Source organism: Mandrillus leucophaeus, unplaced genomic scaffold (assembly GCF_000951045.1).
Source record: "Mandrillus leucophaeus isolate KB7577 unplaced genomic scaffold, Mleu.le_1.0 Scaffold203, whole genome shotgun sequence".
Classification (NCBI taxonomy): domain Eukaryota; kingdom Metazoa; phylum Chordata; class Mammalia; order Primates; family Cercopithecidae; genus Mandrillus; species Mandrillus leucophaeus.
Window position 1 is genome coordinate 164,731 of NW_012102066.1, and position 17,023 is coordinate 181,753.

Here is a 17,023-nt window from a genome sequence, read left to right on the forward strand (position 1 = left end):
GATCCACTTGCCTCGGCCTCCCAAAGTGCTGGGATTACAAGCATGAGCCACCGTGCCCAGCCACATTTTTATATATAGTTCTTTTTTTTTGAGATGGAGTCTCGCTCTGTTGCCCAGGCTGGAGTGCAGTGGTGCCATCTCGGCACCACTGTTCACCACAGGTTCACACCATTCTCCTGCCTCAGCCTTCCGAGTAGCTGGACTACAGGCGCCCGCCACCATGCCTGGCTAATTTTTTGTATTTTTAGTAGAGACGGGGTTTCACCGTGTTAGCCAGGATGGTCTCGATCTCCTAACCTCATGATCCGCCCGCCTCAGCTTCCCAAAGTGCTGGGATTACAGGCGTGAGCCACCACGCCCGGCCTATAGTTCTTATATGACTTGTAACACTATAATACTCACTAAGAAAAGGTAGCGTTCTTGTGCTGATGTGTTCCGAGCAGCTAGTTTGAGGATCTGTCCTTCTTTTATTAGTTCATTTGAAGGGTTTACAATGTCTTCTTCTTCTCCCAACATTTCATAAATCTCTAAGAGTTTCTTTAGGTTCTCCTAGGAAATTAAAACAGCAAGATCACATACAGGCAAGTTTCAGCCTAGTAGCTTTAATAATACTGTGACCTTAACTAAAATGTAAATTCAGAAGGGATTAGGAGTAAGCATACATTTTGATATAAATTCCATCAGTTATTAGCAAGTTCAGAGAGTTATTCCAGATAACATTAAACATTTCATAAACATTCTTTTTGGTTCATCTATTTCAATTCACTTTGGTCCAAATCTACATAGTATTGAGGCAGTATTATTGATAATTGTCTAATCAGAAGGCTCCCGTCTCCTCTGAAAACCACTTACCATTTTTCTTATTGCACTATTAGAATGGCTTGCTGCTGTAGATATAATTTCAAGTGATTCTAAATGGGAAAAAAAGAAAAGTAAATAAATATGCTTTGTCCTTTCTGTGCTTCTATATAGCTGAATAACTTACTAAATTAAGAAGTCTGAGACCAAAGATACAACAAAAATAGTGGCATTTTCCATTTATAAACGGTATACTTTCTAAAGTTCATTTGTAAGCAGATTACTTGAAACTTCGTATTTCCTTATGAAAAGTCACACATGATGATTAGGCTCACAGGTTTAATTAATCCCTAATGAACCATCAAAATTAATAAGCCGAGATAGAAACATCACTGCTTTTCCTTAGTTCATCTCTTGAGCTGTGGCCCCAGCCCAACTTATTTTGTCTCCCCCTATCCTGGATCCTGTATTGAGTGCACAGAATTGCCCAAATCAGAATAGTTCTCCAAAATGTAAACAAAAATTCAGTTTCTTCTATATTCAAAGACTTTGAAACTTACAGCGTACACTAACTCCATACTAGGTACTTTGCCAGGTACTTACAGTATCAATTCTTACACAGCCTTAAACCATTAAGTATTTTAGCTTCATTTGGCAGATGAATGAAATGGGGAAGTAACACAACTTGGCTGAGGTCACACAGCTATGCTATTGGAGGGCCAGATTTAAACCCAGGTTTCTGACTCAAAAGTTCTAAAATATTTCAGGAGCAGTAAGTATTTTACTAGTTGTATGAGCAAATTAACCACTAAGCATAGCCTACTTTCTCTGGGAAAATACATTCACAATTCTAGCCTGGGTCGGGTGAAAGGGAATCTTCTGAGGCCAGTGTTGGAGGGTTTTGTTGCTGTGGCAGCTGGGAATGGGAACTCTTTGGTGTGGACATCATAGGAGCTCCAGGGGCTGCTGATGAAGTGCTGTGGATGCTGAGACCTCTTGCGGGACTGACCCCAGGGAAAACCTCTCAATCTAAATCATGTCCCGTTTTCTTCCTTTCTTTTTTGTTTTGTGAATACTGGCCTGCCTAATTCTGTTACCACAACAACCCTGAGACTTTTCAACTACATTTTTTGTCTTCTGTGCACTGCTGGACAGAATGCACTTTTGCTGCTTTTGCTTCTACTTTTAGGCCACCAAAAGCCCTTCTTCTGTGATCTCTTTAGAATTTTAGTGTAAGTAGCAATGAAAAACAAACGAAAAGGAATAAAATGCCATACCATGTCACCAACTTTTTCATTTTTGACATGGGCATCTAAGGGGATACCAAAGTCTGAGTATAGAAGACACTGAATTTTAATTTACATTTTAAAGAACTATTCTGATGTGGGCCATGCTGTGCACTTGATACAGGATCCAGGATACAGAAAGACAAAATAAGACGGGATAAAGCCACTGCTCTAGAGATGAGTTCGAGGAAGAGCAGTGGTGTTTCCACCCCCACCCCCACCACTAGATCTGCCACTCAAATCAAGCAGTCAGGCAAGATGGATGGAAGTGGAGATAGGGCAGAGTTCCCAGGAAGTAGTTGGTTTGAGGAGATGGCAAGTCGAGTTCATTCTACACTATGGAAGGGGCGAATGGAGAAGAGAAGTTTCTGTGATCAGTCACTCAAATGGTGGGAGAAACACATCTGAGACAGCCTGTGTTCTAGAAAAGACTAAGGATCAGGGCCAGGAGCAGTGGCTCACGCCTGTAATCCCAGCACTTTGGGAGGCCGAGGTAGGTGGATCATCTGAAGTCAGGAGTTTAAGACCAGCCTGGCCAACATGGTGAAAACCCGTCTCTATTAAAATTACAACAATTAGCTGAATGGCTTGAACTCGGGAGGTGGAGGTTACAGTGAGCCAAGATCGTGCCACTGCACTCTAGCCTGGGCAACAGAGTGAGACTCTGTCTCAAAATAATAATAATAATAATAATAATAATAATAAAGAAAAGGTTAAAGATCCAAGACAAAAAATGTTTTATGTACTTCATCTCTCATCAAGGTTCACTTATGACAGAAAACAAGAAATTACAAGGGAAGGTAGCAATGTTTTAAGGTTGTACACAAGTACCATTACTGCTTGTTGAATATCAAGCCACTGTTATTTCTTAAATTTTCATTCATGTCTTTACAGTTGATTCACAAAAGTACAGAAAAAGGTAAAGTATTATTGAAACTTATAAGCCTTTAAAAAAAACCCTTTCATTATAATCTAATGAAAAAATAAGACATCTAACAGAATTGAAATAAAGTTTTCTTGGAGAAAATGTTACTGGACAATAAAAAGCACCATTTCCTGTTATGGTAGGCATGTTAGGGCAGGTGGAACCAACTCTGCTTAGGTTATTTTTACATAGTGAATGTCACCTTAGCCTTCTTGGTATGTACCAACCTATCTAATTAAACAGCAGCACTTGTAATTCTGAATGGTTGTATTCTTCCTCTGACAAGGAAATTGTGTATTGCTATTCTAGATGTCTTTAAGTCTATAATTTTATATTTCAGAGCCAGTGACTAACATGAAACCAGAAAAATAAATGTGATTTGCACGGCTCTAAACTTGTCATTTTGGCTCAAAAGTGACTTGCCTAACTGAGGTGATGATAACAATTTCCAGTGAAATTATCTTCTAACAGCAACATTTGACTAAAGTAGCTGTGAGATATATTTCCCTTTGAAACCATAAGGCTGCTTGGCCACTTGATTATTCCATAATAGAGAGAAAACAAAAAAAGCATTTACTTTTAGCATCATTCCAGTCCAGGGAATCCGGAGGCAATTTCCTTAGATAGTCCTTAAGGAGCATCTCATACCGGGGAATCCGCTGAACAGGTTCTAGCATGTGATGCTGCAAAGTTAAGCTCCCACAGATTTTCTGTTTCTGTAATGAGAAAGGTTTTCTAAGAAACATTTAAAAATTAGGTTAGCAAGTCTAAAAACTCACTGTAAAACAGAACTTTCGTCAAGGACAATATTTTTTGACAAAGTTGTCCATCACCTGCATGAAATGCAGATTTCTAGCCGGGCGCAGTGTCTCACACCTGTAATCCCAGCACTTTGGGAGGCTGAGATGGGTAGATCACCTGAGGTGAGAGTTTGAGACCAGCCTGGCCAACATGGCAAAACCCCGCCTCTACTAAAAATACAAAAATTAGCCAGGCATGGTGGCACACACCTGTAGTCCCAGCTATGCGGAGGCTGAGGCAGGAGAATTGCTTGAACCCAGGAGGTGGAAGTTTCAGTGAGCCAAGATCATGTCACTTAGCTTGGGTGAAGAGTGAGACTCCATCTCAAAAAAATAAAAAAAAATGGCCAGGCGTGGTGGCTCAAGCCTGTAATCCCAGCACTTTGGGAGGCGGTAACGGGTGGATCACGAGGTCAGCAGATCGAGACCATCCTGGCTAACACGATGAAACCCTGTCTCTACTAAAAAATACAAAAAACTAGCCGGGCGAGGTGGCAGGTGCCTGTAGTCCCAGTTACTCGGGAGGCTGAGACAGGAGAATGGCGTAAACCCAGGAGGTGGAGCTTGCAGTGAGCTGAGATCTGGCCACTGCACTCCAGCCTGGGCAACAGAGCAAGACTCCGTCTCAAAAAATAAATAAATAAATAAAAATTAAAAAAATTTTAAAAATTAAAAAAAAAAAAGCAGACTTCTGAACCCCACTTCCATCTATAACATCACAATCTTTGGGGAAGGAGATGGAGAATACGCATTTTTTTCTTCTTTTTTTGAGATGGAGTCTCACTCTGTTGCCCAGGCACACAGTGGTGTGATCTCACTGCAACCTCTGCCTCCTGGGCCCAAGTGGTCCTCCCACCTCAGCCTTCCAAGTAGCTATAGGCATGTGCCACCATTCCCAGCTACAGAATATGCATTTAAAAACACCTGATATTTCTATAACACTGAAGTTGAGAACTACCAATCTGGTGTAAGAACAGAAAGGGGGAAAAAATCAAGCAGAATTTTAAGCAAGAAAATTCCAGATTGCTGACAACCACTTCAATTAGTCACTACAAGGGTTTGTGAAGTCACATCATTAAATCATTCTATAGAGATGTTTCAAAAGATGTGCCTGTTTAATGAGGTTTGCTAAGAACAACTGTATTAAATGACTTTGGACTCAGCAGAAACTATTTCATAATAAGGCTATGATAAATGTCATTGCCTTTGAACTTAAAAAAGACTCCACAAAGAAGAATAACAAGATCTGGGCATCTTATCTGTCAGAAAATTTTAATTTTTCATCAGTTCAAAGCATTCTTTTTCATTAGAAACCAATTTCTGTAAATAGAACACCATTTCTTAGGGCAAAATTAAGTCTGTATCACTTGCTTCCAAGAAGCTGTTAACAAAAGAGAGGAAAAAATAAGAAATGTTCTTGTTCCTGTTAAACAAAGCAGAAATCCCATTAAAATATATACTGAACTCACACCACGATCAGGACACTGCAAGGCATCAAAGCTATCTTAAGACATAGTGTTTGCATTTGAAGCAAACAAGTAACTAAAGGCTTCACAGAGAAGGGAACATTTAATGCAACCTCTGATGAGTGCAGGTTTTGGAGAAAAAGACAGACCAGGGAGCAAGTCCAGGAGAGAACAGGCCCACGGTAATGAAGCGTGAAGTATGTTCAGTGAAAGGGACAGAGAGGTTTTCTTGGCAAAAAAGATAAGTAGAGGGAAATAGAAGATGTAAAGTGAAGGTAATATGAGGTAATGATGTCAAGGTGAGTTTAGATTTGTTTCATCTAATGTAGATTTTTGTGCATGACAGTTGTATCATTAGATCTGAGCTCTATTAGATTAATCTACTACAGCGTAGCTTTAGGGGGACGGGGGAAACTAGTTTGGAAGTTGTTATGACAGACCAGGAAGAAAATAATAAGGGCCTGAAATTGGCATAGAAGTTGAGAGAATAATAGCTTTCCTTAATAAAGTTTAAGATATTAATTATATAAATTTAAATATGTCATTTGATTTTCCCAAAATCTATTATGTACATCAAGGAAAGTATTACTGATCCTAAATATTTTATATGAAGAAACTGTGGCTTTCTAAGGTCAAGTGACTGTAAGTGGCAGACTTAGAATTCTAAACTAGGTTAGTTGATTCCCAATCTACCACTCTTTTCATAAGCCATGTCGTTTGGTCATAATATGGAGAAGACAGACATTGTAGAGACAGAATTCAGAGGATGATAAGACAATAACTACCACTATCACTACCATCACCACTATCATTTAGTGAGCACTTACCATGCAACAAGCACTATGCTAAGCAATTGGAATACATTATTTCACAGGCAAATGAACACATACAGAGAATGAAGACATGTAACAAATCAAAGATAAAGCTAAGTTGTCAAGCTCTGGTCAATGACAGGATAATGGTGTCACCTAATAAATCCAATACATATCAGAATAATTATCTACTCTACACAAGGCCTAAAAAGTCAGATAGAAAAATACTTGGGAGCTAAAAATAGGAAAAAATGTTGACTTTGTTTGGATGACAAGATGTTCACATGCTCAGCTATTTGTACCTGGAGTTTGGGAGTAGAGAACTAGACTAGAAACAGCAACCCTAGAGGAACCTGTCTGGCAAGATAGTTAAAGGCATGTGGGAATAAGATATCACTGAAAAGCATGAAAAGAAAGATTGTAGAAGGCAAACTTTATGCTCTGCCCACGTTTCAGAATTAGCAAAAGAAGCTAGTAAAAATCAAAGGAGCCCAGTAAGGTAGGTGAGTGTTTAATTACAAAAGAAAAGAAGGTTAAAAAAAAAAAAAAGGAGTGAAGAGGATGAGGCAGGCTTTTTGGCTACAGCTGAATGAAGAGACTGGCAAATCTTCCCTGTTAAAAGCAGCTTATAGGCCAGGTGCAGTGGCTCATGCCTGTAATCTCAGCACTTTGGAAAGCCGAGGTTGGGGGATCATTTGAGGCCAGGAGTTTGAGACTAGCCTGGCCAACATGGCAAAACCCCATCTCTACTAAAAGTACAAAAATTAGCCAGGTGTAGTGGCACACACCTGTAATCCCAGCTACTCAGGAAGCTGAGGCACAAGAATCGCTTGAACCCAGGAGGCAGAGGTTGCAGTGAGCCGAGATCATACCACTGCACTCCAGCCTGGGGTGACAGAGTGAGATTCTATTTTCAAAAATTAAAAAAAAAAAAAATTAAAGCAGCTATAAAGCTAGATAAAATTGACATTTTAGAAATTGATTAAAAGGCATGCAACAATCTGAAATCTGTTTACGCTTTAAAAATTGTTGAACTTTGGGTAAGAACGGTGAGAATCTGTGGCATGCTAGCCTGCAGCTGCTCCTGTCCCTCTCCCAGCTCAGTCACTAGGAAGGGGGCGTCAGGGTGGCATGGGCTGTGAGGACTGGCGGCTCCTCTGCTGAGGCTGAAAAGGGCTCATTCAATTTGGAATGGTGGGGAACACACACACCCAACAACATCAGTAGAAGTGAAGATCCCTGAGGTGAGCGAGGGGTGAGAGCCAATAACTCTACTAGCCAGAAGTTGTGGTTGTGGATGTGAAAAAATATAATAATTGAAAAGAAAAATTCACCATAGGCTCAACAGCAGATTTGAGATGACAGAAGAATCAGGGAACTTGAAGAAAGACTAGTAGAAATTATACTATCTGAATAATAGAAGAGAGATTGGGAGGATCACTTGAACCCAGGAGTTTGAAGCCAGCCTAGGCAACATAGCAAGACACCATATCCAAAACAAACAAAAGGAACCCATAAAATTTGTGTAATGGGAGTAAAAAGATTAAAAAAAAAGAGAACGTGAAAAGGACAGAAAATATTTGAAGAAATAATGGCTGAAAACTTCTGAAAATGATTTAAAAAAAAAATCAATCCACAAATGCAAAAAGTTCAACCAACCCTAACTAGGACAAATACAAAAAGGTCCACACCCAGACACATCATATTTAAACTGTTGAAAGCCAAAACACAGAGAAAATCTTGAAAGCAGCAAGAGAAAAGTGACTCATCACATACATGGGAATATCAATACAATCAATGGCTGGCTTCTCATCTCAAACCACAGAGGATGGAAAGCAGGAGAACGACATATTCAAAGTGCTGGCGGGGACCCCATATACTGGTTGAGTGTAGTGGCTCATGCTTGTAATCCCAGCACTCTGGGATGCTGAGTCTAGGTGTTTAAGACCAGCCTAGGCAACAGAGCCAGACCTTGTCTCTACAAAAAAATCTAAAATTTAGCCAGGGTGGTGGTGCATGCCTGTAGTCCCAGCTACCTGAGAGGCTGAGGTGGAAAGATTGCTTGAGCCCAGGTGTTGAAGGCTGCAGTGAGCTGTGATTGGGCCACTGCACTCTAGCCTGGGTGACAAGAGCAAGACCTTATCTCTAAAATAACAATAATAATAATAATAATAATAATTATAGAAACAAAGACTGGGCGTGGTGGCTCACCCCTGTAATCCTAGCACTTTGGGAGGCTGAGGTGGGCGAATCATGAGGTCAGGAGATCGAGATCATCCTGGCTAACACGGTGAAACCCCGTCTCTACTAAAAATACAAAAAATTAGCTGGGTGTTGTGGCAGGCGCCTGTAGCCCCAGCTACAGGCTGAGGCAGGAGAATGGCGTAAGTAAACCCGGGAGGCGGAGCTTGCAGTGAGCCTAGATCGTGCCACTGCACTCACGCCTGGGCAACAGAGCAGCGAGACTCCGTCTCAAAACAAACAAACACACACAAATTATAGAAGCAAAATAGAAAATAAAAAAGGAAAAACCTATATACTAGGAATTCTGAATCTAGCACTTCATTCTTCATTCATTCAGTAGTCAAGAAAAAATAAGTGTAGTCCCAGACAAAAAGACTGACAGAATTCATTGCTAGCTGGCCTACTTTATAAGAAACAACAATCATGTATGCTGAAAGAAAGTTACTCTAGAAAGGGCAAATATAAAAGTTAGTATAAAATAGACTTATAGATACATTTTTTCTCATATCCTTCCATAACAATTGTAGCACTGTATTATAGACTCACAACATACAAAAAATGTAATATACAGGACACTAACAGTACAGAGCATACAGGAGGGAACAGAGTTATATTGGAACTAAGTGTCTACATTTTACAAGAATTAAGGTGAGTATAATCTGAAGTACATTGTGAAAAATTAAGATGCATACTATAATCCTAAAAGCAACCACTGGAAAATAACTCAAAAAATCATTGACAATTAGAGGAATTAAAATGGTACAATTAAAAAAATTCCTATGACACAAAATAAGACAGTCAAGGAGCAAAAGAAGTCCCACGCCAAGAATCTTAGATGATCTAAAATATGCCTCTTCAATATCAACTGTATCAAAGAATATGATATTAACAATTTCGGCTAGACAATCAAGTGGAAATTATTACGGTATTATTAAAGTGTGTTATTCAGGTTTGGTGACACAGAAGAAAATGAGGATACAGATATCAAGTGACAAAAAAAGAATGATTAGTTTCCCAAATCTCAAGGTTTACAGCAGTCATTCTTTATATTCCTTCCAACAACTCAACCTCTGAAATAATGCAAGAGAGGCACAGACCTGAATGTGAACTCATTTTGTAAATTTATGTAGACCCTAATAAAAATCATCCTCTGCTGGTCTCAAAAGCAAATGGAGAAGTTATTGCTTAGTATGCAGCATGTGACTGATGTCTATTTCAGCTCTGCAGAGATGATCTTGCATAATTCGGCGTAGTATGAATTTTGGCTAGGTGTCTCAGATCTCTAGATCTCAGTTTTAGATCTAGAAGACTGCATAATTTGTATGGCAATAGTAATTTATAGCTTTGAACGAAACAGTCCTATTACCTGAATTTCTTCAACCACTGATTTGAACTGGGGAATACGTTCTGTCATGTTTTTAACCAATTCCATTGCGTTATCAAATCCTTTCACATATTCTCCATACATCTTAAGGAATGGTGCCAATTTCTGAAGGATGTCTCCAATTCTAGGAGTAGTTTCCCTGTATCAAATACAGAAAAACAAGTCATTAAAAAAAAATTTTTTTTTTTGAAACAGGGTCTCTTTCTGTCATGTAGTGCAGTGGCATGATCACAGCTCAGTGCGACCTCGACTTCCCAGGTTCAATCAATCCTCCAGCTTCAGCCCCCTCAGTAGCTGGGACTACAGGCACGCGCCACCACGCCTGGCTAGTTTTTTGTATTTTTTGTAGAGACAGAGTTTCACCATGTTGCCCAGGCTGGTCTTGAACTCCTGGGCTTAAGTGATTCGCCTGCCTTGGCCTCCTAAAGTGCTGGGATTACAGGCATGAGCTACCACGCCTGGCACATTAAGATTTTTTACAGAATGAGTGAACTGACAGGACTAGAGAGGAAGTCATCACATTCTACATACACTCTGTGCTTCATCTCATTCACCGTACTATGAGGCTGGTAGAGAACAATGCAGCACCTTTTTAAAGGGACTATAGGAATGTCATAGCAAAGAGAGATGTTCTGGAATTCTTGAAGCTCCACATGACCCGATATCTTGTCTTCACTAGCCAAATGATAGTTTGGAGAGCAGACATGAAGTCCTTTGTACCACAACTTCTATCAGTAGTCTTCAATGTAAAAATTTAGCATAAATGTCTAGTTACAGTTGTGTGTGGCATTTCTATTTCAATTTAAAAGCTGAAAAATACAGCATCTTATATGACTGCCTTAAACATATCATTTTCTATCTACTCCTCTTACCATTCTTGCATTCGTTTCTCCAGCTCTGGCAAGAGGAATTTACTATGGAAGGCATTTATTGATGAAATATTAGAAAAGATTTTATTCACCATCTCTGCTGGAAACGAGCCTCGGTTTGCTTCTTCCAACAGTTTGCAATAAAATACCTGAATAAAAGAATAATGTAAGCATTACTTCACATTTACTGGTTAACCACCTAGCACTGTGCTAGGCACATAGTGGGCTCTTAGTAACTTTTTATTGAGCAATTGGAAAAGTTTATGGTTCAAGAAAATCCTTTGAAATTTAGGAGTATATGCTTTGATTTAGAAGAATCAGGAATAAGAATCAGGAAGTTTTGATTCTAATCTAGGCTATGCTCCTATCCATAGGAATATTATGGTGAATAATTCACCTTTTCTGTGCCAGAAAATTTCCAATTGAGGTTAATAGAATTTACCCTTCCTATCCATAAGCCAGAGTTAAGAAATGTGAAAACACTTTATGTACACACAATAATTGTGGTATTTTTCACTTCTCTTTATGTTTTGAAAGACTTATTCACTTCTTACATATTTCCCTTTATTGTAGTTTGCTGATGTAAGTCTCATTTTTCCTGTTAAAACTGTATGCTCCTTGGGAAAGGGGAACATCATGATTTAGTTCCCACAACAGAACAAGTGCATAATATCTGGCCAATGAATGGACAAAGGGATATTTCAATTCTCAGATATTTACTTGCTTTTTAGTAAATAATAATGCACAGTAACATAAAACACTGATACGCAGGGGGAGAAGTCTCTTCCTACACATAGTAACACGTACGTTGAAGACAAAAAAAACAACAAAAAAAACCCCAAACCTTCAGTCTTAGCTATGCTTCACTAAGGTTACTATACCTCTTAATTGCCACTCTGTTACATGTAGGCAGAAGGAGGTCTATTCCTTCATAATATCCAGATGGTTGTTAATTTTCTAAATTCACCTCCACTGTATTTTCTTGAGAGGCAAAAAGAACAAAAAATTATGTCCTTAGAGGCTCCAATAGTTAGGTTACTGTAGTAATTAGGACTCTAGAATTCTAAAAGGTCAGCAACAGTGGCTAATGAGTTATTTGGCTTTAAAAAACCACATAACTTGATAAGAGAAGAGAAATACGTCCACTATGGGAATATCTAAAATTTCAGGTCTGTAATTCCCATAAGGAAGAGAGTTGTTTCAAAAGTACAAACTTCACATTATTTGATTTTGGCTTATGATGAAATTCCTTTAAAAATGAATATGTGACCCATAAACTCATTCTTTCAAAGAGCATAAGCCTTAAAATGGCTTCCCACGGCTCACCCTAGCAGGCAAGCAGTTCACTTCTGAAACTAATGATAAGGAGGTACGCACAGGATTGCCTGTTTCCATGAAATTCCAGTTTCCAGCAGCAGAAGTGGGACAATTCTTACAAGTAACACTCTAACATGGCAGCTTTCCCTTCTAACAAGGAGTCTGTATGGTCAATCAACCATTTGTCCTATTTATTGCTGATACAGGATTAAGATGCCTCAGTGGCCGGGGGTGGTGGCTCACGCCTGTAATCCCAGCACTTTGAGAGGCCGAGGTGGGAGGATCACAAGGTCAGGAGTTTAAGACCAGCCTGGCCAAAATGGTGAAACCCCATCTCTACTAAAGATACAAAAAATTAGCTGGGCCTGGTGGTGCATGCCTGTAATTCCAGCTACTCGGGGGGCTGAGGCAGGGGAATCGCTTGAACCCGGGAGGCGGAGGTTGCAGTGAGCCAAGATCGTGCCATTGCGCTACAGCCTGGGCGACAGGGCCAGACTCCGTCTCAAAAAAACCAAAACACAAAAAAAGATGCCTTAGTTTTCAAAAGTTATTCTTATAATATGTTCTTAGACTTTCCAAGTGTATATTTGAAATGATACTCAAGGTTCCATGATGAAAGTACAAAACACGATAAAGTAGATTCACACATTAAACCAGTATCAGCTGGGCAACTTTATGCCAGCTACTATATTAATTGTTTCACACAATGTTGAACAAGTGAACTTTCAAAATCCCTTCTGGCCCTATGACTACACCAGCTCAGATCACTCGCATAATGCTAGATAGCAAATGAGGCAAACAGAATCAATGATTCTTAGCATTAGAATCATCAATATGTTACTTAGATTATAATGGTAACATGGTTCTTAGGATGACAATGAAAGGTCAAGAAACAGACTAGTGTTAAGTTTACAGGACACTTGATAAACACATTTTGTGATTCACACAGAGAGAAACCTCTACTGTTTACAAATTAGAAAATGCCCATACTTGACCAAGCTGAAAGTGCTAGAGATTTCCTTGAGCAAGTACTTTTCACTAGTCAAAAACAGGCCCTTCCTTCATGCAGTTTCTACAATACTTTCATTACTAGGCTAAAATGATGTACAATGCCAAAATATCAAATAATTCTGCGAAAGAAAATCTTACCTGATCTAAGAGGTCAAGTCGGTTGACATAAGCTCTTTCGGTAAGCAAAAGTTCATTGGCTATTTTGTGAAGTTTTTGCTCATTAGTCTCCTAAAAATTGAACAGATATTCACACATTAGGAAAGATACCTTGGACAATATTTCTAAAGTAAAAAACACCTCTTCAAATGATTTGATCGAAACAGTTTTCTCAAGCTTTTCAGTTACTCAGTTCTTTCAGCCATCAAGAGATGTCAAATCAGAAACGAACAAAACTAGAAATTAGTAAGCAGTTGGATTTAAACTATAGTTTCTCCTTTGACCTCTGCAGCAGTTACCACTATCGTATCTACCTTTTTCCTGGAAATCTTTTATATTTTTCAGTTTCTAGCATTACTCTTTCTTCATTTTTCCATCTTTCTCAGGCTACTCTTTGGAAATGTTATCACTCAGACATCTTGTCTGATTATCAGCTCTATACATTCATTAAGTTTTTATTTTTTAAAAAATATTTTATTAGGCCAGCCGCAGTGGCGCATGCCTATAATTCCAACACACTGGGAGGTAGAGGAGGGAGGATCACTTGAGCACAGGCGTGGCAGCGCATGTCTATAGTCCCAGCTACTTGGGAGGTGGAGATGGGAGGAGATTGAGGCCATGTAAGCCATGACTGTGCCACTGCACTCTAGCCTGGGCGACAGAGCAAGACCCTATCTCAAAAAAAATAGAAAGAAAAACTTCAATCAAATAATACAGAAAATAGTAAAGTGAACTCCCACATGCCCATCAAGATTCAACAAGTATCAACTCATTGTTAATCATGTTTCATTTACGCTCCCCCTCACCTGTCTGCCCATATTATTTTCCATTAAATCCCACTTTATTTCTTCAGTATGTATTTATTTAACCCTTAAATATATTTATATAACCCTGCCAGTTTCATGATGACAGAAACATTTTTTTCTTGCTAGCTGCTGTATCTCCTGTGCCTACTACAATGCTTCAATAAAAACATTGGTATTCAATACAATATTGCTGAACAAATGAATGAATGAGTAGCAATCACATACCTAACTATCGCTGGACATTTATTACTACTTTGACATGCTGACAACACAAGCCCAAATTCATCTTTTCTGAGAAACCTCTACCCTACTACTAACTCCTAATTTTCTCCTCCTGGTAATGGTACAGTTACCTGGCTTTGGAATCTTGAATTAAACTTTGTTCTCTACTATGGCATCCTAACTGCTACCAAGTCCTACTTATGATACTATGTCTAAATTTAGCATTCATCCTTTAAGCTGTCAACACTGCCACCCTGTTTTGCTCATCTCTTCTCAAGCCCAGCCCAATCAATAGCTATCAAATCGTCAGATTCCAATATTTTGTGGTTCTTACCTTGTATATTGCTGTATGAGAAATCTTTCTAAAACTTTTCTTTGTTCTACATTTATAAAGCATTGTCAAGAATGAATTAATCCTTATAAATACTAAAAAGAAACAGTATTTCCAAATAATTAAGCCATTGTCTCTGAATGTTATTATTTTTGTATTTTATCAATTGTTTTGTGGAAATCTTTCTAATGTATATGCTAAGATTTCTGCTCTAAGAAAAATATATAACAAAGTTATATCCTTCCATGTACTTCTCTCTTTTTTTTTTGAGACAGAATTTTCCTCTTGTTGCCCAAGCTAGAGCATAATGGCGTGATCTTGGCTCACTGCAACCCCCGTCTCCTGGGTTCAAGTGATTCTCCTGCCTCAGCCTCCTAAGTAGCTGGGATTACACGCATGAGCCACTACGCCCAGCTAATTTCGTATTTTAAGTAGAGACAGGGTTTCTCCATGTTGGTCAGCCTGATCTCGAACTCCTGACCTCAGGTGATCTGCCCCCCTCAGCCTCCCAAAGTGCTGGGATTACAGGCATGAGCCACCGCACCTGGCTCCTTCCAAGTACTTTCTAGGGTTATTTATCTTAAAGGGAAAAGAAAATTCTAAACTTAAAAAACAAAACAAAACACTTTGCATTGCACACACAATTCTACTTTCACAGAAAGAAAAGCCTTCGTTCGTCTTCTCCTCACTGACAGGATAAAATCCATACTGTGTACATTCAGGGTTATTCAGATCTCTACTCACTTCCTCAAACTTCCTTCTCATTCTATCATCACAGGCACCATTCCCTCCAAACACATCACTCAAATGCATGTTTGATTACCATCCAAATGTGTTCCTGACCATCTCGAAACCTTTCCTCTTTCCATCCTCTGCCTGGCATATGCTCTTGCTATTGTAGCTCTCTAGGCGTCTAAGACACTTTTCTTTTGATGGTTGCATTTCCAATTCTTGTCCATGGAGCCTTCTTCAACTATTCAAAGCCCTTGGGCTTGGTCCTATTAGAAGGCATTTTGTGTTTCATATGCAAATCTTTGTACTGAAAACTTTCTATCTACTACTTTGCTGAAATACCCTCCCTTTCTCTGTAGGAGATTATAAAGTATAGGTAAAACTCTAGAAGCAAAGTAGACCAAAGTATATTTTAAGCCAGTGTCTAACTTATGTATAAATACTACATTTTAAACTGTGTATAAATGCTACTAAGTTCTATGAATACTTCACTGTGTTCACCTCATGAGATCTACTTCATGCTTTACACTTTACATACAAGATCCATTCTAATATATAAAGTTAATGTGTTGCTTCTTACAGTGGCATTGAAATGAGGTATTTTTAGGTGAAGTCCTCAGGTAAAGCAATATAATACTGTTTAAATAATCTGTGGTCTCAGAAACACAGATATAAGAACTATGTAGTCATCTAGTTGCACAATTAGTCAAAGTTTTGGTTTAACTTAATACAATTCGGGATAAAGTATTGGCACTGTTGGTTGCCAGCTTGGCATATTTCCCACCCCTCATTTCTTAATAGTATCCAGGTTGGGTTAGTGTATATATTACTACTATACAGTCAGTTCCTCTAGGGAAACAGACCTTATTTCCAGATCAAAAGGTGGAGCCCTGAATAGCGTAAGAATCCAAGTACATAGTGATTGGTTCCGGAGATAAGATATGAGGAAATATACACTGAAGGCTTTGGCAATAGGTAGCTTCCTATTCTTAAGGCAGAGTCAATGGGAAGATGTCTCTTTTTGGGGTTCCCAGAAAATGAGAGTATGTGGAGGCTTAAGTGCTATGAGTAACCAGTCCATAACCACAAGAATGAAACCAACACACTTCATTATTGTTTAGGCCAGGCTAAGTGTTACTTGTGGCCAGAAGTATCCTCATTGATATATGAAACATATGCAGGATACTCATGAAATTTAAAAACCTAAGTAATTTTTAAGCAATTACTGCTTATAAGGAGAAAGAGATAAAACTTAAATACATTGTGGGATAAAAATGTGACTTTCCAAACTGTAATAAGTAAACATAAATGCATAGTAAATACGTAAGATACCTATCAACATTTCAGAGGAAGATACAGGAATATGCTGTCCTTCATATTCACAGGAAATACTCCCCTGTATCAATGTTGTAAGCCCTTTGTTTTATTTTGCTGTGTTTTTTTTTTTGAGACAGAGTCTTACTCTGTCACCGAGGCTGGAGTGCAGTGGTGTGATCTCGGCTCACTGCAACCTCCACCTGCTGGGTTTAAGTAATTCTCCTGCCTCAGCCTCCCAAGTAGCTGAAACTACAGGTGCATGCCACCATGCCCAGCTAATTTTTTGTATTTTTAGTAGAGACGGGGTTTCATCATGCTGGCCAGGCTGGTCTCGAACTCCTGACCTCGTGTTCTGCCTGCTTTGGCCTCCCAAAGTGCTGGGATTACAGGCATGAGCCACTGTGCCTGGCCTGTTTTGCTTTTCTAAGCAAGAATGGTTGAGGCATAATTTATAAACAGTAAAATTCGCCCTTTTTGGTGCATAGTTCCAGGAGTTTTGGCAAATGCATGTGATAATGTAATGCAGACTTCCCCAACCTTTTTGGCA

The 17,023-nt window shown here is 39.0% G+C and overlaps 1 protein-coding gene across 2 annotated transcripts in view; it reads right to left on the reverse strand.

Moving 5' to 3' along the window:
• The window catches only part of FGD4 (FYVE, RhoGEF and PH domain containing 4), a 263,964-nt gene that overhangs the window by 36,393 nt on the left and 210,548 nt on the right, over nt 1-17,023 (reverse strand). For both annotated transcript variants that reach the window (XM_011979541.1, XM_011979542.1), the window contains exons 5-10: nt 13,051-13,140; nt 10,588-10,733; nt 9,698-9,854; nt 3,587-3,725; nt 853-911; nt 403-549 (exon numbers count right to left, since the gene is read on the reverse strand). In XM_011979541.1, coding sequence (XP_011834931.1) covers nt 403-549; nt 853-911; nt 3,587-3,725; nt 9,698-9,854; nt 10,588-10,733; nt 13,051-13,140 — 738 coding nt within the window. The remainder of the gene's footprint in view (nt 1-402; nt 550-852; nt 912-3,586; nt 3,726-9,697; nt 9,855-10,587; nt 10,734-13,050; nt 13,141-17,023) is intronic.